General features: G+C 43.0%; 1 protein-coding gene and 1 pseudogene across 1 annotated transcript in view; both read left to right on the top strand.

The window, feature by feature from the left end:
• Positions 1 to 5296, top strand: part of LOC102412899 (phosphatidylcholine transfer protein) — a 276982-nt gene extending 271686 nt beyond the window's left edge. Inside the window, exons 3-4 of the mRNA XM_044939648.1 lie at positions 3460 to 3539; positions 4955 to 5296. Of these exons, the coding sequence (XP_044795583.1) occupies positions 3460 to 3539; positions 4955 to 5167 (293 nt within the window). The 3' untranslated portion in view covers positions 5168 to 5296. The remainder of the gene's footprint in view (positions 1 to 3459; positions 3540 to 4954) is intronic.
• A 63-nt stretch (positions 5297 to 5359) lies between these two features.
• The window catches only part of LOC102413817, a 101342-nt pseudogene continuing 83164 nt past the window's right edge, over positions 5360 to 23537 (top strand).

Genomic DNA, 23537 nt, shown 5'->3' with positions numbered 1-23537 from the left:
ATATATATACACACACACACACACACACATATACACACATATACACCTGGAAGAGCATGGAAGACTTCTTGGACAAAGTGGTGTCTGAGCTTTATTTGACAAATTGAACCAAAGTTTTATAAACAGCAAGAATATATATACATGGTGAGGTGAAAAGTGAAGGGTGAGTGGGTTAAGGATGTTTGGCCCAGGGAACAGTATGAGTAAAATGAAGAAGGCATGAAACAATATGATTTTTTTTTTTTAATCTGTGAGCAGTTGGGTGCTTTTGGGTTGTTGGGGTAGCAGAATCTGGAATTAGCCCGGGAGGAGAGTCCAGGGACCCAAGGGCCTGGGCTGGTCACCTGGCTACACTTCTTAGATTTTTCCCAGAAATGATGGAGAATTATGAGTGGCATTAGATAGGGGATCTTTCTGGCACTTAGAGTGGGGAGTGATCTCTGCTGTCCCAGGCACAATGGACCAGATACAACTAGCCCAGGGGCCAGAAACCCTGACAGGCGTTGCTGGGGTTAGGAATCCTGGTTGCAAGGAAGAAAAGCTAACAAATTGCAGTGTAATGAAAGGAAAAAGCGTTTATTGGTTCATGACATTGAAAATCCACAGTTGTCTGGCTTCCAGGATAGCTGCACATAATAGTTCATTTCTCCAGCTTGACTCTGTCTTCTTCTGTATTGACCAGATTCTCAGGCAGATTCTGTGTCATGCAGAGTGGCCACCAGAAGATGCAGGCTAACATTCTAACTGAGTACACAACCCCAGAGGAACAGGAACTTTTCTACTGATGGCATCCAGAATCTCAGGATTGGCTCTTAGCTCTTCAGCCTGGATCATATATTATTTCCTTCAGCATGCTTGTCATGGTTTAGGGCCACATACTGTTTTCAAACACTCTTACTTTATGGGGAATGGTGGTGCCGTATATTCGAGGGAGAAGCCAGGTGTTCTCTGTCCATCTCCCTATCAGTTGTGATTCAGTCATGTGCTGTAGCCATTTACAAAGCCTCTGATGTGTGGTACTTGCTATCAACAGTCCACACTATGGAGTATAGTCCAGAGGCTGCAGTAGTTTGACTTTTCTGGAATCATCCTGAGGTTCTTAACCTAACTGTGGTCCTCCCAGATCTTCTATAAGCTACCTGAGAACCTTTACAAAGCCACTTTTGGGCCTAAACTTGCAAGAGTGGCAAGCCAGGATTCTGTCCACATATGCCTTCCCTGAACTAATCACTGTGACCATGTTCTGCTCATTTTCCCAGCCCTGAAATTAACACTGAGTCAGTCTGGGAATACCAGACCTCCTGACCTGCCTCCTGAGAAATCTGTATGCAGGTCAGGAAGCAACAGTTAGAACTGGACATGTAACAACAGACTGGTTCCAAATAGGAAAAGGAGTATGTCAAGGCTGTATACTGTCATCCTGCTTATTTAACTTATATGCAGATTACATCATGAGAAATGCTGGGCTGGATGAAGCACAAGCTGGAATCAAGATTGCTGGGAGAAATATCAATAACCTCAGATATGCAGATGACACCACCCTTATGGCAGAAAGTGAAGAGGAACTAAAAAGCCTTTTGATGAAGGTGAAAGAGGAGAGTGAAAAAGTTGGCTTAAAGCTCAACATTCAGAAAATGAAGATCATGGCATCTGGCCCCATCACTTCATGGCAAATAGATTGGGAAACAGTGGAAACAGTGGCTGACTTTATTTTGGGGGGCTCCAAAAATCACTGCAGATGGTGACTGCAGCCATGAAATATAAAGGCGCTTACTCCTTGGAAGGAAAGTGATGACTAACCTAGACGTTATTAAAAAGCAGAGACATTACTTTGCCAACAAAAGTCCGCATAGTCAAAGCTATCGTTTTTCCAGTAGTCATGTATGGATGTGAGAGTTGGACTATAAAGAAAGCTGAGCGCCGAAGAATTTATGATTTTGAACTGTGGTTTTGGAGAAGACTCTTGAGAGTCCCTTGGACTGCAAGGAGATCCAACCAGTCCATCCTAAAGGAGATCAGCCCTGGGTGTTCATTGGAAGGACTGATGTTGAAGCTGAAACTCAAATACTTTGGCCACCTGATGCGAAGAGCTGACTCATTTGAAAAGATCCTAATGCTGGGAAAGATTGAAGGTGGGAGGAGAAGGGGATGACAGAGGATGAGATGGTTGGATGGCATCACCAACTCAATGGACATGAGTTTGAGTAAACCCTGGGAATTGATGATGGACAGGGATACCTGGCGTACTGCGGTCCATAGGGTCTCAGAGTCGGACACGACTGAGCGACTGAACTGAACTGAACAGTCCTGCTTAAACTACATAGTGGAGAAGGAGGTAAAAGGTGATGCTTTGAAGGAGAATGAGATTCTGGTGCAAGAACGGGAAAGTCATAGCAGAGCAGGCAAAAGCAGCAGATGTCCACTCATTCCCTTCCTTTCAAGGTCATCTTCAACCTCTTGTAGTAATGGACTGATAAATTCTTTACTCCATGTTCTGCTTCTAATAGGTTTTCTTTCTTTCTTTTTTTTTTTTTTTTTTTTTGGCTGTATTAGCAGAAGTTAGTTTTACTGGCAGATGCACCTCCTGAATATTTTTTAGAAGCTTACTTTCTGTATCCGTTGCATTTATTTTTTTTTTTTATTGTTTTCTTTCTTTCAAAAGCTGAATTAAATAACAACTTTCTGTGCTGTCAGCACCTTCTCTAGGGATTCTCTTGGTTCCTTCAGAAGCTTATGCTTGGCTCCTCTTCTAAATGGTTAGTTAGAAGCTTCCCACACAGCTTGAGGGCAGAGGCTGTGCACTTCATAGCATCGCTTTGCTCTCTCTCTCCAAGAGCCGATGCTATTTGCACACAGTAGCATGGTGGGTGTTAAGGAGATTTGATCCCTGTAACTATGATATAAAGCAACACAGGAGAGAGGCAAGCATCTTACAGTTAACATAGTTAAGCCACTTTCTAGCTTTTTCAGAAGGACATTAACCTCTCTTGAAACTTCACTTCTAAGCTGGGTTGCTCAGTTCCAGGACACCTGTATTATGTCATAAAATTTCAGATGAGGAGAAAGGTCACAACAGAAAAATTATTGGCACTGTAGTGTCATCTGATGATTACCAAGATTTTGGAACTTGAAAATTTATTTTTGGATGCCTAATTTTGTTTCACTGCATTGTGTCTTAGAATGTTGTTTGTGGTATACAATGAACAAGTTTTGTTGGGTTCTTTTATTTCTACTGTGTTTTTCTATCTACCAGACACTGTACCTGGACAACAAGATTTCAGTGGTTCTAAATATCTGCCTTTCTCTAAAATTCAATGCCTCGTGAGTTAGTGGTTTATCACCCTACAAGGTTGTCATATCAAAGCTTCTTGAGAATTGAAGCAAAAGGGACTTCCAGATGCAATAACGTCTTTTGTGTTGTGTTGTTTGTTTGTTTGTTTGTTTTGCTTTGTCTAATAGAAGCCTATGAAACAGAATGCAATGGAGAAACAGTGACCTACATGAAAATGGAGTTCCCTTTTTTTGTGTCCAGCAGAGATGTATCCTTTTTGAATGCATACTATTATTCAGCTTTCTAAGTGTCTTTGCTCTTCATGGTCATGACTCAATGCGGGTACATCCAGAAGGTGTGGACAACATTGTCTTTGACTCTTGCATAAGCATCTGCTAAAGCTGTTGCTTCTTGTGTAGCTTTCAGAGATCTCAGTGTGATTTCTGGGTCTGATGACATGGAGCATCTATAATTGTGGGAAGGCAGCTCATACTTTCCTGAGATTTTTCCTAGAAAATCCTTGTACCACAGATTTGGGGGCCTGAAAACAACTTTTCCTTCAGAGTATTCACTACACTCCCTCAGTCTGTAGAGGAGGAAGCCGGGCCCCAGAGAGTTAAGGTGATCGAGGTGCACAGTCAGGCAGTTAGCAGCCGACTCGGGGATGGAACTCAGGCCCTACTTTCCAGCTCTCTCCACCGCCCCTCCTCCCCCAGCATTGGCTCTGGACCCTGTGTGTGTGTGTTTCCTGCTCAGTTTCTTAAAATTGAATTAACTTCTCTGTAATAGTGCCATAGACATGGTGGCTGGTCTGTGAATCTTTATTGAGATGAAATTATTATATTACTCTTGGTGAACCAGAACCAGTGAGGACATTTGCCTACTAATATTTGAATATCCACATAGCTTCCTGTGGTCACCAGGTGGAAGTAACCTTGCCTGACCGTCCTCTGTGCCCAGAGGTCAATGATTAGGGCTTAAGGGGGGACAGAGAGCAATGACCCCATTGTTTCCTGCGTGAGATTCTGCTCCAGTCTTTCTCCAATGCCCCCACCAAGCCTGTCTACAGGCAGTGTTCCTCTCTTTTCTTGCACAGTGAAGCTGAATCTCAGAAAAATTAAGTTACCCAGGATCACAGCTGATAAATGACCAATCCTCTGAGATCTCATTGCTTTATTGGAGAAAGGAGGAGTGGGTTCCCCTCATAATTAGAGCAGCAAAGAATCATTGATAGGTGGGTAATGCATGCTCTTGAGCTTCCCAGGGGGCTCAGTGGTGAAGAATCTGCCTACCAGTACAAGATATGCAGGAACTGTGGGTTTGAGCCCTGGGTCAGGAAGATTCCCTGGAGGAGGACATGGCAACCCACTCCAGTATTCTTGCCTGGGAAATCCTATGGACAGAAGAACCTGTCAGGCTACAGTCCATGGGGTCACAAAGAGTCAGAGACCAGCTGGGAACTGAGTATGTACACCATGCCTGCTATGAAAAGAGAACAGCAGGTGGGAGTGACAGGGCTCTGCAGGGAAGTTAGGCAGACGAAGCAGGAAGCGAACTGGCAGATTAAGGGAGCAAACACCAAGTGGAGGCAACAAAACAATTGCCTTTTGCTTCTGACTTGTGGGCTTTCCTTTTATCCATCTGAGAGGTTTGACTCAGGCTGTGCCTTGACTGGCAGTGTAGTGCGTCTATGTGAAGCAGCGGCGAGACCTGGACTTCAGAGGGTGGAAGATTCAGGTGGTCCTGGCCAAGGGCACCTCGCTGCCACAGTTTCCAGAGAGGCCAGGCTTCATCCGGGTGAGGCAGTGCCAGGTGAAGCTGGCCGTGGAGAGCGCTGGCCATAACCGGAGCAAAGGTAAAAGGAAGGCAGCGGTTGGTGTGTGGCGCGCCCTGTGAAGGCTGCGGTGACTGTGAGGCTCAGGAAATGCAGGATGCATTTCCCCTGAGGTCAGAGAACTGGGCATGGCTTCAGAGGAAACAGAGGAGACTCAATCCACCCCTGACGTTTGGCTACAATGCAAGGTGGATGTTTAAATCTGATCAATCTGTTTTTTACTTACTCTTGCATTGTCCAAATGAAATCAGAACATGGAAGTGAACCAAAAGTTTAAGAATTCACTTCAGGCTGCTCTTGTTCTGCACATTCTGGCTGGAGGTGAGCAGGAAGGCTGGTGGGACCATCTCTGAGTAGGTACCTCTCACTCAGCAAAAACTAAGGGACTCGGGATCTGTCTGCCTTGAGTTCCATACTCAGGAGAGAATCTGGGAGGAGTTTATGTGGCCACCTGCTGGACTGGAATGGGTGTGGCCTGGAGACTGCAGGAAAATCTGAACAGTTGTTCTGGTGTGTGTTAGATCTGCTGCCTTGGATGCATCACCCCACTCTTCTAAGTCTCAATTTTGTCATTTATAAACTGGAGTTTAATTTTATCAACTTTTATAATTAAGATAATTGAGAGCAATAACTAAGTGAGATATATATCCAAATATCTAGCACTTATGCTATGCTATGCAATGCTATGCTAAGTCACTTCAGTCATGTCCAACTCTATGGACTGTAGCCCCCCAGGCTACTCTGTCCATGGGGATTCTCCAGGCAAGAATACTGGAGTGGATTTCCATGCCCTCCCCATCTAGCACTTGCCATGGGTTTAATAAATAGCAGCAGAATGTGCTTTGACTGTTTGCCAAAGTGTGTATATAAATCTCCCAATGAGGAGATGGGAGAGTCCACTTGAATTGTGTGTTACCTCCCTCCTTAATTTTTGGCCTGAATGTAAACCTCTATGTTTGCTGCTGTATTTTTTCTCCTTTTGAATTGTCCTTTTTTTCCCTCTCTAGTATTAATTTATTGCTTCATAAACCCTGGTGGCTGGATTCCATCCTGGCTCATGAACTTGATTGTCAAGGTGAGACCCCCAGAAGCAGGGGGAAAGCATGCTTGACAAATGTTGACTTACCCTGTGGGGCTGTTAGACTGAAGAGATGTGCAATCTCAGGCCTCATGATGCTCTTTTACGAAGCAGCATGGTTGACTGACTCTGGTTAGGACTTGGGTTGCCAACACCCAGGACTGAGGCTGGGACCGAAGACCAAAATCTTTACCTGGAATATCAGCTCCCCACTACTTTCCCACCAAGATCCCACCAGCATCACTCTCTGGAACCTTTGGACAATAACCTGCTCCTTGTAGGAACAAGGGTGCTTGTGGACCTTGTATCTGCTTATGGAGGAGTTAGGCCAACATGGCTTGGGAGACAATGAGATATGTTCAAGCCTGGGGAAGCCTCCAGTTTCATTTTTGTGTTTTCTTTCTATAAGGAGAAGGGACTTCAGTGGTATGCAGATCACTCCTGGAGACCATTCAGTCTGCGCTGTGAGGTCCTACTTATGGGCTGGTGGGCTCACCAATTCACAGGGAGAGTAAAAAGCACACAAACTTGAGTAAAACACATCATACTTTGAATTCTGGTCCCTACTTCCGACTATGTAATCTAGGGAAGCTATCAGTTTCTCCCCTCCAAAAAATGGGGATGGCTATTTCCACAATGTAGAGAAGGAGTAACCAAAACAACATTTGGGGAAAGTCTGGGCAATGTTCAACACTAACTAAGGGATGACATATCCTGCCTCTTGCTCCCAATCTTACCAATTTCTAATTTTGTAAAGCAAGTCCTTTCTTTCATCTTTTTGGAAGAATCACACAGCCCAGCCCAGTCCCATTTCCTGAGTTTTCTTTTTCTTTCCAAAAATAGTGTCTTAGAATTGTCTTAGCTTTCTACTAGCAAAAGCTAAAATATGCAAGGCCTGAAAACTGTGGCCCCTACCTTACCTGTGCCCTGAGTCTTACCTTTTTCATCATCAGTGCCAACATTCTGTTGAAATCTTACCAGGAGCCCTATTCTCATATTTATTATTCCCCAAGGCATCTTCCTTCACCTTTGCACATCCTGAGAATCAAGAGTAGTTGCTGTGAGGACAGAGTAATGACAATCTCCTTTTCTTTGCAGAATGGAATTCCTGGCTTCCTGGCTGACCTGGAGGATGCCTGCCTGAGGTACCAGGGGAGAACCTAAGAGAGATTTGGGAGCTTTTTGTTCATGAATGATGTCCCTGGAAGTGCCACAACTTCTGCTGCTCAGGATGTCTGTCATTTTTCCATCACAGAAGGCTGCACACTCTCCAGCACCTTGTGCCCAAGGGTGCCAGCCTGAAGCCTGGCTTCCTTTCCCATTCTCCCCACTCTGGGACAGACTGCCTTGTTTCACTGTAGGATGTGGGTCAGATTTGGAAAACCCTTGAGGAAAAACTCAGAAGTCTTTGTGGATGGACTTACCAAAATGCTCCAGAGACATACAATTCTAAATCCAAAACATAGGAATATTTTTTATATATAATTTATTTTTTTATTGAAAGATAATTGCTTTACAGAATTTTGCCATTTTCTGTCAAACCTTAACATGAATGGTGTATATATATATATATATATATCCTCCCTTTTGAACTTCCCTCCAGTCTCCCTCCCCATCCCATCCCTCTAGGTTGTGAACATAGGAATCTTTTGATTTCCATCTTAGTTGAAGATCTTCTCCCTGATGTAAAGAAGCAAACTGAGGATAATAAAGATGGATGGGTGGGTTGTCCTCCATATTGTTCAAGTTGCCAGTCAATTCTTTGAGGAATTAAAGAAACCTATATTATCTTACAAACCAGGCCTTTATTATAACTGAAAAGGAGGCTCTAGGAAGAATTCAAAGCCCACTTGTCCTTTTTACCAGTGCCCAAATGTACCCTTTTCATCTCAAAATGTTTGCAGATATTCTAAAAGTTATGAACTTAAGGAACAAAAGTCCCTGGTGCAACTTCCATTCTTTCTTTGTGTCTTTGAGATATAAATATTCTACATAGTCTTCTCTAGGATACAAAGGAATCTCATAAGAAGGAGAGAAAAAAGTTCATTTTGATAATTAGGAGCAGGAAACATCTTAAAAGTGTCACTTGTAAATATTAGTAAAAAACTATCTGAGCAGATAACCTTAATTTACTCCATCTTCCAGAATCACAATGGACCCAAATCTTCTTTTATAAACCCCTGAGTTTCATATTATCATATCTGTTTATTTCTTTCTCTATCTATATGCTCTACTGAATTTTTTGTATTTCTGAATGATATTTCCAAAGTTATTTTTAAAGGCTCCAGTAATTGACTTGAAGTTCAACAAGAAATACACAAATCAAGTGTACTATCAGAAATATAGAAACTAACCCAAATGTTTTCCAGATTCATGTGATCTAGGATAATATTTGGTAAATAAACCTATTTTACAAGGACAATTGAGTGGTGCTACAAAAACACTGAAAATACCCTCATTTTAATCTGGTTATATGCCCAAACTTTTATACTATTCATGGGGTTCTCAAGGCAAGAATACTGAAGTGGTATGTCATTCCCTTCTCCAGTGGACCACATTCTGTCAGACCTCTCCACCATGACCCGCCCATCTTGGGTGACCCCACGGGCATGGCTTAGTTTCATTGAGTTAGACAAGGCTGTGATCCTAGTGTGATTAGACAGACTAGTTTTCTGTGATTATAGTTTCAGTGTGTCTGCCCTCTTGCAACACCTACTGTCTTACTTGGGTTTCTCTTACCTTGGACGTGGGTATCTCTTCACGGCTGCTTGAGCAAAGTGCAGAGCAGAGCACGGGCGGCTGAGACAGGGCACAGAGCACAGCCGAGAGGAACTAACCCAAGTCCGAGGTCAGGGGACAGAATGGGAAAGACGAGAGATCTCTTTAAGAAAATTAGAGATACCAAGGGAGCATTTCATGCAAAGATGGGCTAGATAAAGGATAGAAATGGTATGGACCTAATAGAAGCAGAAGATTTTAAGAAGAGGTGGCAGGAATACACAGAAGAACTGTACAAAAAGATCTTCACAACCCAGATAATCACCATGGTGTGATTACTGACCTAGAGCCAGACATCCTGGAATGTGAAGTCAAGTGGGCCTTAGAAAGCATCACTACGAACAAAGCTAGTGGAGGTGATGGAATTCCAGTGGAGCTATTTCAAATCCTGAAAGATGATGCTGTGAAAGTGCTGCACTCAATATGCCAGCAAATTTGGAAAACTCAGCAGTGGCCTCCTGGAAAACTCAGCAGTGGCCACCTGGAAAAGCAGTCCTTTTCCAAGACTGGAAAAGGTCAGGTTTCATTCCAATCCCAAAGAAAAGCAATGCAAAAATATGCTCAAACTACTGCACAATTGCACTCATCTCACACGCTAGTAAAGTAATGCTCAAAATTCTCCAAGCCAGGCTTCAGCAATATGTGAACCGTGAACTTCCAGATGTTCAAGCTGGTTTTAGAAAAGGCAGCGGAACCAGAGATCAAATTGCCAACATCTGCTTGATCATAGAAAAAGCAGAGAGTTCCAGAAAAAACATCTATTTCTGCTTTCTTGACTATGCCAAAGCCTTTGACTGTGTGGATCACAATAAACTGTGGAAAATTCTGAAAGAGATGGGAATACCAGACCACCTGACCTGCCTCTTGAGAAACCTGTATGCAGGTCAGGAAGCAACAGTTAGAACTGGACATGGAACAACAGACTGGTTCCAAATAGGAAAAGGAGTACGTCAAGGCTGTATATTGTCACCCTGCTTATTTAACTTATATGCAGAGTACATCATGAGAAACGCTGGACTGGAAGAAACACAAGTTGGAATCAAGATTGCCGGGAGACATATCAATAACCTCAGATATGCAGATGACACCAGCCTTATGGCAGAAAGTGAAGAGGAACTCAAAAGCCTCTTGAGGAAAGTGAAAGAGGAGAGTGAAAAAGTTGGTTTAAAGCTCAACATTCAGAAAACAAAGATTATGGCATCTGGTCCCGTCACTTCATGGGAAATAGATGGGGAAAGAGTGGAAACAGTGTCAGACTTTATCTTTTGGGGCTCCAAAATCACTGCAGATGGTGAGTGCAGTTATGAAATTAAAGGACGCTTACTCCTTGGAAGGAAAGTTATGTCCAACATGGATAGCATATTTAAAAGCAGAGACGTTACTTTTCCAACAAAGGTCTGTCTAGTCAAGGCTATGGCTTTTCCTGTGGTCATGTATGCATGTGAGAATTGGACTGTGATAAAAGCTGAGCGCCTATGAATTGATGCTTTTGAACTGTCGTGTTGGAGAAGACTCTTGAGAGTCCCTTGGACTGCAAGGAGATCCAACCAGTCCATTCTGAAGGAGATCAGCCCTGGGATTTCTTTGGAAGGAATGATGCTAAAGCTGAAACTCCAGTACTTTGGCCACCTCATGCGAAGAGTTGACTCATCACAGACCCTGATGCTGTGAGGGATTGGGGGCAGGAGGAGAAGGGGATGACAGAGGATGAGATGTCTGGATGGAATCACTGACTTGATGGACGTGAGTCTGAATGAACTCCAGGAGTTGGTGATGGACAGGGATGCCTGGTGTGCTGTGATTCATGGGGTCGCAAAGAGTCGGACACAACTGAGTGATTGAACTGAACTGAACTTATGCCCAAACTTATAACCAAGAAATGGTTCAGCTATAGGAGACAATTAAATCACTATAAAACATTCCTTCATCTATAAAATGAATCTTTTTTTTTTTCCTTTGCCAACTAAAAATTGTCACTCGCCACCTGGCACTATAAGATTGAAGTCCTCAGTTACTGCAGTCACTGCCCTTCAATAGACCTTGCAAGGAGTTCAGGGCAGAGATTAGGAATGAAGCATTTGGTGCTCTGGGAAGTTCTGGCAAAGCAGATTTTTCCATAGTTGGATATTTTCAGGAGAAGATTTTATTAGCCCAATTTCTTGCTTTTTCTTATATCTAGAAAATCACTATTATTAGACATCTGTTCCACATGAATAGCAGCAATCTTTCTGAGACTAGAGGAAACCCTCTGCCAAAATGTTTTCTTGACTTCACGTATCCCCCTTTACTAAAATCACATATATATTGACCTCCCTTGACTACTTTTCAGAGCAGTTCCTCAGAGATATCCGAGAGGCTGAACCCTGGGCTATAGTTCTCATTTTGTCTCATGTAAAACTTAACTCACAGCTCTCACATGGTGCTTTTTTTTGTTGACAACTTTGGCAATCAACAAAGAGACCCAGAGCAGACTTGTTGCCCTCTTCTGAACTTTATGAAGAACCTGAGGTTGGTACCAATAGAGACCTTCTGTGCCCATCCACCTTCTCAGAGAGTTCAGATGAACTTAGAGTGAGTCTCTCTTGGTTCTTGCATCTTGCTTATAGGTTGATGATCCTGAGTTTTATTTGGTGGTCCATAATAGGTATCTGGCCCCCAGTTGAAAGATACTGGGGGGAGGGGGACAACTGAAAGACATTGGGGAAATTGCCTACCCAGTTGAAAGAAATTAGTTTGCTCAGTTCAAAGACACTGAGTGACCTGGGACTGAGTGTTAAGATAGGAGGCTGATCTGACACATTTCCTCAATTGACTGTATACATGGACATCACCAGGTGGTCAACACTGAAATCAGATTGATTATATTCTTTGCAGCCAAAGATGGAGAAGCTCTATACAGTCAGCAAAAACAAGACCAGGAGATGACTGTGGCTCAGATCATGAACTCCTTATTGCCAAAATCAGACTTAAATTAAAGAAAGTAGGGAAAACCACTAGACCATTCAGGTATGACCTAAATCAAATCCCTTATGATTATACAGTGTAAGTGAGAAATAGATTTAAGGGCCTAGATCTGATAGATAGAGTGCCTGATGAACTATGGAATGAGGTTTGTGACATTGTACAGGAGACAGGGATCAAGACCATCCCCATGGAAAAGAAATGCAAAAAAGCAAAATGGCTGTCTGGAGAGGCCTTACATATAGCTGTGAAAAGAAGAGAAGCCAAAAGCAAAGGAGAAAAGGAAAGATATAAGCATCTGCATGCAGAGTTCCAAAGAATAGCAAGAAGAGATAAGAAAGACTTCCTCAGTGATCAATGCAAAGAAAGAGAGGAAAACAACAGAATGGGAAAGACTAGAGATGTCTTCAAGAAAATTAGAGATATCAAGGGAACATTTCATGCAAAGATGGGCTCGATAAAGGACAGAAATGGTATGGACCTAACAGAAGCAGAAGATATTAAGAAGAGATGGCAAGAATACAAAGACTGCTACTGCTACTAAGTCGCTTCAGTAGTGTCCGACTCTGTGCGACCCCAGAGATGGCAGCCCACCCGTCCCTGTGATTCTCCAGGCAAGAACATTGAAGTGGGTTGCCGTTTCCTTTTCCAATGCATGAAAGTGAAAAGTGAAAGTGAAGTCGTGCAGTCGTGTCCGACTCTTAGTGACCCCATGGACTGCAGCCTACCAGGCTCCTCCATCCATGGGATTTTCCAGGCAGGAGTACTGGAGTGGGGTGCCATTGCCTTCTCCAAGAATACACAGAAGAATTGTACAAAAAAGATCTTCACAACCCAGATAATCACCATGGTGTGATCACTGACCTAGAGCCAGACATCCTGGAATGTGAAGTCAAGTGGGCCTTAGAAAGCATCACTACGAACAAAGCTAGTGGAGGTGATGGAATTCCAGTGGAGCTATTTCAAATCCTGAAAGATGATGCTGTGAAAGTGCTGCACTCAATATGCCAGCAAATTTGGAAAACTCAGCAGTGGCCACAGGACTGGAAAAGGTCAGTTTTCATTCTGATCCCAAAGAAAGGCAATGCCAAAGAATGCTCAAACTACCACACAATTGCACTCATCTCACATGCTAGTAAATTAATGCTCAAAATTCTCCAAGCCAGGCTTCAGCAATACATGAACCGTGAACTTCCTGATGTTCAAGTTGGTTTTAGAAAAGGCAGAGGAACCAGAGATCAAATTGCCAACATCCGCTGGATCATCGAAAAAGCAAGAGAGTTCCAGAAAAACATCTATTTTTGCTTTATTGACTATGCCAAAGCCTTTGACTGTGTGGATCACAATAAACTGTGGAAAATTCTGAAAGAGATGTGAATACCAGACCACCGGACCTGCCTCTTGAGAAATCTGTATGCAGGTCAGGAAGCAACAGTTAGAATTGGACATGGAACAACAGACTGGTTCCAAATAGGAAAAGGAGTACGTCAAGGCTGTATATTGTCACCCTGCTTATTTAACTTATATGCAGAGTACATCATGAGAAACGCTGGACTGGAAGAAACACAAGCTGGAATCAAGATTGCCAGGAGAAATATCAATAACCTCAGATATGCAGATGACACCAGCCTTATGGCAGAAAGTGAAGAGGAACTCAAAAGCCTCTTGAGGAAAGTGAAAGAGGAGAGTGAAAAAGTTGGCTTAAAGCTGAACATTCAGAAAACGAAGATCACGGCATCCAGTCCCCCGGTCCCATCACTTCATGGGAAATAGATGGGAAAAGAGTGGAAACAGTGTCAGACTTTATTTTTGGGGGCTCCAAAATCACTGCAGATGGTGACTCCAGCCATGAAATTAAAAGACGCTTACTCCTTGGAAGGAAAGTTATGTCCAACATGGATAGCATATTGAAAAGCAGAGACATTACTTTGCCAACAAAGGTCCGTCTAGTCAAGGCTATGGTTTTTCCTGTGGTCATGTATGGATGTGAGAGTTGGACTGTGAAGAAGGCTGAGCACCGAAGAATTGATGCTTTTGAACCGTGGTGTTGGAGAAGACTCTTGAGAGTCCCTTGGACTGCAAGGAGATCCAACCAGTCCATTCTGAAGGAGATCAGCCCTGGGATTTCTTTGGAAGGAATGATGCTAAAGCTGAAACTCCAGTACTTTGGCCGCCTCATGTGAAGAGTTGACTCATTGGAAAAGACCCTGATGCTGTGAGGGATTGGGGGCAGGAGGAGAAGGGGACGACAGAGGATGAGATGTCTGGATGGCATCACTGACTCGATGGACGTGAGTCTGAATGAACTCCAGGAGTTGGTGATGGACAGGGAGGCCCGGCGTGCTGCGATTCATGGGGTCGCAAAGAGTCGGACATGACTGAGCGACTGATCTGATCTGATCTGAATAATAAGCAAAGTTGAGCATTTTTTCATCTATTTATTAGCCATCTGTATGTCTTCTTTGGTGAAATGTCTAAATCTTTTGCCCACTTTTTGATTTGGTTGTTTGTTTTTATGATATTGAACTGTGTAACTTCATGAGCTTCTTGTATGTTTTGGAAATTCACTTACAATTATTTTCTCCCATTCTGAGGTTCATCTTTTCATCTTATTTATGGTTTCATTTGCTGTGCAAAAGTTTTTAACTTTAATTAAGTACCATTTTTTTTTAAATTCTGTTACTCTAAGAGATGTGTCATAGAGGATCTTGCTATGATTTATGTCATAGAGTGTTTTGCCTGTGTTTTCCTCTAAGAGTTTTATACTTCCTGGACTTACATTTAGGTCTTTAATCCATTTTGAGTTTATTCTTTTACGGTGTTAGGAAGTGTCCCAATTGCATTCTTTTACATGTAACTGTCCAGTCTAGCTAATTTTAAAATGCTTCAAAGGACCCTGAAACATCCCAAAGAGAGATATTAAACTAATTAGGTATATTTGCTATGTTAAATTACATGGGAAGCATTGTCAAATGAGTAATAAATCTCCTTAGGTTATATAATGTGAGTAAATATTATTAATCTAGATATTCCAGAAATTAAATGAAACTCCTAAAACTCTCACATTTCCTAGTAAAATATTGTCATAATTCTAGTCATTATCTGAAAATGCTGTATGTCACGGCAGCAAGCAAGTTTCTTTGTTGATTGCATTGTGAACAGGTCTTCAACCACATCTTCTTAAATAGTCATTCATACAGTTATTTTATTTTATTTTATTTTATTTTTAAACTTTACATAACTGTATTAGATTTGCCAAATATCAAAATGAATCCGCCACAGGTATACATGTGTTCCCCATCCTGATGCTTTTGCAAAAGTGCTTCCTTTTCAAGAAGACTCTTAGCAAGGACTTTTTGACAAGTACAAGATTCTGACAACTTTCTGATCATACCACTGAACTGAGTAAGAAATTAAATAATTCTAATGGAAAATCTGATGCCTTTATAAAGTTGTTAACTAAAAGGATCACTTATATAGGACTGTGGGAACTGATGAATGTCATTATAAAACTTATGGTTTCTGTGTGAAATATTACTGACTTTTAATCTGTGTTTTCTAGATATAAAGAGAGATTTCCTCTCAAGCTAATTATGACTTACAACAATTTGGTAAATTATACTTTTGTAAGCAGAATCAAAAGTTGTCTTTTTTATGTAACTGATTCTTCCTTTGATTGGAAACTCTTAGGTTCCAAAGAACTTTTAAAATCAGGTAAATAAGAGGTTCATTTCCCAACATGCACAAGAATCCTAAAGCATTTGAGGTACCTTGAAAATGGAGGAATTTGCCCAAATTTGTAGTTATCTCAGGTGAAATCTGTGAGAAGCCTTTAGTGTCGCTTTTCTGGCCTTGATAAACATTTTAAAAATTCACTCTGAGTTTCCTTGTAAAAGATTTCCACAAAACCAGTTTTAAAACAGCCTTTATGATCAATTATACTTCTGAAATTCTCATCAGGCCAAGTACTGAAACCAGAGTTATTTTGCAAAAAAATTCATCTAAATTTGGCTATATTTGGTAGAAATTAGGATTATTCTAGAGAGAAAAAGATTATGTTTCAGTGGATATTAGATTCAAGGTTTTTGATTTTGGGATTTTTGGTGGTTGTGGGGGAGGGGTATGGACACTTTACTTTGTGTTCTAGAATCCTCTGTACTTTTCAAAACTTCCACAAAGAATTGCTTTCATAGGAATGTTTCAAACAAAATCATGAGAAATGTCAAAGCCTTGGAGAGACCCCATGGATGCATGCACCCCACTGCCCCTTCTTCCACTAATCTCTCTGTGGTACCTTTGAGAGATGTAGGGTGAAGGAGACTTTGTAGGGTCTCCAGGCCTCTCTGCCTTACCCACCCACATTTGCCAGCCTGAGGGGAAGCCTGCCAGTCACCTTCCCTGCCCTTGGCTGCAGCAAGCAAATCTTAGATGCTAGAAAGGCTGGGCTCCTCCCTGCCTCCTCTGTCTGATCTATCCATTGAGCTTACTGACCTGAAAGAAAAAGCAGTCCAAGCATTTGTCAAGCAGCCACCTGGCTGTTTCTTTCCTTTCACATCTTGGTTCAAAGAGCCAACAGCTAAACTTTGATCACCTCCCAGCACCTGGTACCATGCTGAACATTCAGCACCAACTGATGCTTTTAAATTTACACTGATCTGCTGACATCAGACTGTCAGGACCACTAATTTGCAAATGCCGCACAGAGAAGTCACAGAGCCTGAGTGCATGGAAACCAGAATTTGAACCCAAACCACAACTCCATCTAAACACCAGCCATTCCATGCCCTTGTTTTATTTGCTTCAAACATGTGTTCTCTGAATGATATTTCTTCACTTGCTTCCAGTGGTCTCTTGTTTATTCTTAAGGTCTTTATCTGTCTTGTTCACTGCTGTGTCCCCAGTGCCTGGAAGAGTCTGGCAAATAGCAAGTACTCAGTACATGTTTGGAGGATGAGAAGATATTGAAGTGAATTAGCACATGCCCGTTCTGCCCAAGGCTGTATACCGTCACGCTGCTTATTTAACTTATATGCAGAGTACATCTTGAGAAATGCTGCACATTTCTCATGGAAGAAGCACAAGCTGGAATCAAGATTGCCGGGAGAGACATCAATAACCTCAGATATGCAGATGACACCATTCTTATGGCAGAAAGTGAAGAAGAACTAAGGAGCCTCTTGATGAAAGTGCAAGACGAGAATGAAAAAGTTGGCTAAACCACTACAATATTGCAATTAGCCTCCAATTAAAATAAATAAATTAATTAAAAAAAAACCTCAACGTTCAGAAAACTAAGATCATGGCATCTGGTTCCATCCTTTCATGGCAAATAGATGAGGAAACAGTGACAGATTTTATTTTTGGGGGCTCCAAAATCACTGCAGATGCTGACTGCAGCCAAATTAAGACTCTTGCTCCTTGGAAGAAAAGTTATGACCAACCTAGATAGCATATTAAGAAGCAGAAGCATTACTTTGTCAACAAAGGTCTGTCTAGTCAAGGCTATGGTTTTTCCAGTAGTCATGTATGGATGTGAGAGTTGGACTATAAAGAAATCTGAGCGCCAAAGAATTGATGCTTTTGCACTGTGGTGTTGGAGAAAACTCTTGAGAGTCCCTTGGACTGCAAGGTGATCCAACCAGTCCATCCTAAAGGAAATCAGTCCTGAATATTCATTGGAAGGACTGATGTTGAAGCTGAAACTCCAATACTTTGGCCACCTGATGTGAAGAATTGACTCACTTGAAAAGACCCTGATGCTGGGAAGGATTGAAGGCAGGAGGAGAAGAGGATGGCAGAGGATGAGATGGTTGGATGGCATCACTGACTCAACAGACATGAGTTTGAGTAAACTCCAGGAGCTGGTGATGGACAGGGAGGCCTGGCGTGCTGCAGTCCATGGGATCGCAAAGAGTCAGACATGACTGAGCGACTGAAGTGAACTGAATTGAACTGTTCTGCCCAAGTAAGGCATAGACTGGGCCTGGTTACAGCGAGAGGGAGTTAAGTGGGACCAAAGATTGAATTTTTAAAGGCACCAGCTTGCACAGGGTGGGGATATAGCTATGTCTGTGTACCCTGCAGGCAGGAGGCCCCATGGCTACCATGGGAGGCAAGTCTGGTATGGAGGTTGACTCTCAAGGATCCTGAAGCTGGGCTAGGTGGGGTCCCTGGCTGGGGGCCAGAGTCTTAGGGCTGGGTATTTTTTGTTTGGTATAAACACAGAACAGAGGGGTGGAGTCTGGAGCTGGCCAGGAATAACAGGGGAATCAAGAAAACAGAGCTAGTTCCTTGCCCTCCAGCTTGTGCCCTCTGGTCCCTCCATGGGGCTCTGGCCTGACATTCAAGTCTGGGGTGAGAATCTAGGCCCCACCTTTGAATCCTGTGGGGTCTGGCTGGCCTGGTCTTGAATCCTGATTGTGTGATACAGGGCAAGTAAAGCTTCTCCTCTAGTCTGTTTTCCTAGATATAAATAGAAATGACCTTAAAATGATCAGTAGACTGGATGAGGGGGTGGGGGAGGAAACAAAATGTATAAAAAGAGAAAGCCAAGACAGATTGAGGCCTCTCTCCTTTGGGGTCCGCCCGCCCCATGCCTGGAGGGTGTACTTTCCTTTGCTTGCTGAATAAAACTCTGAGCTGTAACCTGAAATAGAAAGAAAAATGATCAGTGTAAATAGCAACAAGCACTGACTAAGTGCTTACTGTATGCACTAATATCACTTCACAAATAGGGAAGCTGAGGCTTGGGAGATGAAGTGCTCATTCAAAGCTACACAGTAAGAAGTGGAATTTGAACCCAGGTTGCCTGACTGCACAGCTCCTCCATGGGTGGAACACTTATCAGAGCCCTTAGCACCAGGCTGGTGGTCAATAAAGAGCAGGTGTCATTATTATGAATCATTCTGGCAGCTTCTCCCAGGGGCCTCAGGATGGCAGTGGTGGGGCGGCTGCAATTCTGCACATTCCACATGCCCTTTCCTGGCATGAGGACTCAGCACTTCCTGCAGGGAGCACTCCCTTCCTCCCTCAGGACTTGGGTGGGGCTCTTCTACCCCAGGACCTTAGCCTGGTCAGTGAGGGACACAGTGATTAGTTCGGTAATGGGCATATGACCCAAGCCAGTTAAGAAGGACCGCCTCTGGGAATTTTATTGGTGCTATCTGGATTGAGGGGCTCCCTTTCTACTGAGCTGCAAGGACAGATGTCCAGAGTGGTGGAGACATTTTTGCCTGTCTGAGAACCTCCAGGGTGCATGGAGGAAGAAAGAGAGGGAGTTAGAGAATCCTGATTGTACTTGTACACCTGGATCCAACTCTGCCTGAGGCTGTAACTAAGTTACATGAACAACACACTTCCTTTTCATGATCTAAGATTGGTTCCTGCCACTTACTGAACAAACAGAGATGATTCTTTGCCCAGCAACCAACAGTCTTGGGGACCTCCCCAAATATCTCCTGTTTTCTAAAGAGTTACGATGTGCTAGACATAAGCACGTTCACTTAACAGACATCCAGTTTCTTCACATGGTCGCTAGAGGCACTGAGTCAACTGCGCAACTGTCCTTTTTTTCTCAGATAAAGAGACCAAGGCTCTGAGATCTGGTTGAAGGACCTAGGGCTGGGGCTAGAACCCAGCACTCAGAGGAATAAGAAAGGACCCTGCACTATCTGACTCAGCCAACTGTGACTCGCCTGCCACCACATTGCAGCTGCGCTCTGTAATGCTGATCTTCACCAGGTGGATGTTGCTGGTGTGTGCAGTGGGCGATGCATACCTACTGTTTCCACCACCTTATGACTACCCAGCAGGACTCTCAGCCCTGCTAACATTGCCAGGCCCTCCCCCGTAGGGCTGCAGACTCTGGGGCCGCTCTGCAGGGGACCCAGGAGTTATGCTGGTCACCATCTTCACCTCCCTCGGCCCCTCCGCCACCCCATTGGTGTCCGCAGAAACTGGGCTGTTCGGTTGTGGCCAGGTCTAAGGCTGAGGGTCAGCCTGCCATGCATGAGCTGCTAGTGGTTCCCGGAGCATTTTCTTGAGCTGAGTCTCTAGTACAGCAACCTTAGCAGCAAGTTGCCTCAGTTTCCGGCATGCCCAAGCCCTGCTCTTGGACCTAGGTGCCCACACTCCAGGTCTAGAGGGCCACTGGGTTCCTGGGGGGCTCAGGGAAGTCCTGGCAGAGCTCACTTCCCCCAAGGGCTCCGCAGGGTGCCTATGAATTTCCGGCTCTTGAGCTGCACCATGGGCTGCCACTTCTCCTGCAGCATCAACTGCTTCATTCAGAACACAGAGATCAGCTTCACCTGCTCCTTTAGCTGCTACAACTTCTCTGGCCATCTGTTCCCACACATGGCTCAGCTGAGGAGCGCTGGGTGGCAGACGTGTGGACAATCCCTATCCCCATGGTGTCATTGGCAGCAGCCCCTCACTAACCAGCAAGCACATGAAGCCTGCTACGCTGGCAGTCAGGCAGTCCAGGCCAGTGGGTGCAGTCTTCTGGTCCTCAAGGTGGTGACAGGTGTCTAGCCACTTGTGCTGCACAAGCAGTTTGAAACTGGCACAAGAAGCCAGGGTGCCTTACTGTGGGCAAAAGCAGCAGCTGTGGTAGGAATCCACCAGGAGCCCGGGCTATAACCTGGCAGGAAGCTGAGGCCAGGCCCCATGCTGCACAACCACCTGCCTCGGCATGTGGCCCTTTCTCAAGTACTTGTACTTTTTCAATGTACTTCAAGTACTTGTTCTTGAGAAAGTCCAGATCAAGGTGGTAGCCTTAAGGCATCTCCACAGAGTAGGGCAGGTCTGGGCACTTTGGAGGGGAAGGCCCAAAGAAAGGGTTGGGCTGGGAGTCCCTGGGAAGGGGATTGAAGCATGCAAGACTTGGGCCATCCTCTTGCCAGCAGACCCTCCTCAAGAGTCACTTGGGGACAGTGAGTCAGACCACCTGCAACAGGAGTTGAGGCTTACCTTGCCCTCTTTGGCTGTCTTGGATTTCCACCACCCCACCCACCCTGTTTTGTGCAACCTGCCGAATCATTGAATTTTGTTAATTAAGGTCTGCAGTTTACTAAGAGTTACTTCCCAGTTAGCTCCTTGCTGTTACATTATTGTAAAATTCAACTGAATTATTTAAAGGACAATCAAGTTTGTTTCTGAAGTTTATCTTATTAATCTATATTTGTATGAAGATCAGAAACCCTATGATTTTCAAGCAGCAGATTATGCATACTGAAAAAGACAACATTTAAAGGACTATCTCCAACCTAGAGAAGGAAATGGCAACCCACTCCAGTATTCTTGCTTCAAGAATCCCATGGGCAGAGGAGACTGGCGGGCTGCAGTCCATGGGGTCACAAGAGTTGGACATCACCACCGACCTCAATGGAAGGACTGTTATCAGGTATGCTTAACTTGCTCCTGCACAGCAACACTGAAGGAATTGACTCTTGGATGAATATTTCCTCTCAAAAAGGGTCTCTGCACTAAACTGGTCTATAGAGAGTATTTCTGACTTCAAAATCTCCTGAAAGGAATGCTCAAACAGAGGAGATTCTAGCAGACCAAGATGAGAAAAAAAATATATATATATATATATATCTCTGAAGTAGACAGCTGACCCAAGTTGCCAGACCAAGTGTGTATACTAACTATTTTGATATTAGCACACTGAGTGGCCTATCAATGAAATCTTTGCCTGACTTAGGAATAAGCATTCCTAGCACCATGGGACAGAATGATTATGACATGTCTCCAAAACCATGATCCAATTTATAATCGTGAGGGACTATTGCAAACTATTAACTGGCACCAACTGTTATTACAAGAATGAAGTACTAGCTTCAGTTGCTGATCTTCAACAAATGCTATAAGGAATTCAGAGTGGAGGTCAGGAATGAGGCACTCTGCTCAGAAAGATGTGACAGAATAGGCTATCAGATGTATATATATTTTTAATTAATTTATTTTTTATTGAAGGATAATTGCTTTACAGAATTTTGCTGTTTTTATTTTTTCAAAAGACTTTATGAGCCCAATGTCTTCCATCTTCTCATATATTCAAAAAAATCACTCAAGTAATTAAACTACTTAAAAACAGTTTCCAAAATATTTTTGGACTTATCAGTCAACATAATCATGTGAGCCAATGCCTTGTGATAAATGTTGAATATGGACAGAAATTTGAAAAAACATGCAGAGGATTTCCTTTGAAACCTGAGGAGGTAAAAGGGATATCTTGAGTTAAAGCACAGAGATAGGTAATACCTAATAACAGTGAATGTATATTAACCAATTTCTAAATCCTGTGAAGTGTTCACCCTGTGAACACTTCACACACATTAGATCATTTCATGCTCACCCTTGTATATGCATAAAGACTCCAAGACAGAAGGGAACTTTGTCTTGTTCCCAGCTACGCACTCAATATAGAGAACACAGAGCATTTAAACTCTCTGCTGAATGAATGAATGAATCAATGGTGGCACAACAATCCTAAGCCCTAGGATCTCAATTTGAACCTACAGCAGAAAGATGATATAAAAATTTACACTTTATTTTTAAATTTACACTAAATTTTCATTTACACTAAATTTACTTGTGTTCCACCCATTTCTTAACAAAAGAGTGAGCTTTTAGAACAAATGAATTTTTAGAATTTTTCTTTAAAATGTTTAATTGGAGGATAATTGTTCTATAACATTGTGTTAACTTCTACTATACATCAACATGAATCAGCCATAGGTATACATATTTCCCCTCCCTCTTGAACCTCCCTCCCACCTCCAGTCCCATTCCACCCCTCTACATTGTCACAGAACACTGGGTCTGAGCTCCTTGCATCATACAGCCAATTCACACTGCTATCTATTTTATATACGGTAATGTATATATTTCAATTCGTCCCTCCCTCTCCTTCTTCCGCTGTGTCCACAAGTCTGTTCTCTCACAAGTCTGTATCTCCATTGCTGCCCTGCAAATAAGTTCATCAGTACCATCTTTCTAGATTCCATATATATGCATTAATATATTTGTTTTTCTCTTTCTGACTTACTTCAGTCTGTGTAATAGACTGTAGGTTCATCCACCCCATTGGAACTGACTCAAATGCATTTCTTTTTATGGATGAATAATATTTCACTGTATACATTGATATGTACCACCACTTCTTTATCCATTAATCTGTTGATGAACATCTAGGTTGTGTCCATGTCCTAGCTATTATAAACAGTGCTGCAGTGAACACAAGGATACATGCATCTTTTTCAATTATGTTTTCTTCAGGGTATATTCCCGATGGTGGGATAGTCTGGTCATACGGTAATTTTATTCCTAGTTTTTTAAGGACTCTCCACACTCTTCTCCATCTATTTACATTCCCACCAACAGTGCAAGAGGGTTTCTTTTCCTCCACACTCTCTCAAGCATTTATTGTTTGTAGAATTTTTGATGAGAGCCATTCTGACCAGTGTGACATCATACCTCATTGTTTTGATTTGCATTTCTCTAATAATGAATGATGTTAAGCATCTTTTCATGCATTTATTAGCCATCTAATGGCTAATTAGATGTCTTTTTGGGGGGGGAAACGTCTGTTTAGGTCTTCTGGCCCCTTTTTA

The sequence above is a fragment of the Bubalus bubalis genome, chromosome 3 (assembly GCF_019923935.1).
Source record: "Bubalus bubalis isolate 160015118507 breed Murrah chromosome 3, NDDB_SH_1, whole genome shotgun sequence".
Taxonomy (NCBI): domain Eukaryota; kingdom Metazoa; phylum Chordata; class Mammalia; order Artiodactyla; family Bovidae; genus Bubalus; species Bubalus bubalis.
This window is presented reverse-complemented; position numbering and strand designations above follow the sequence as displayed.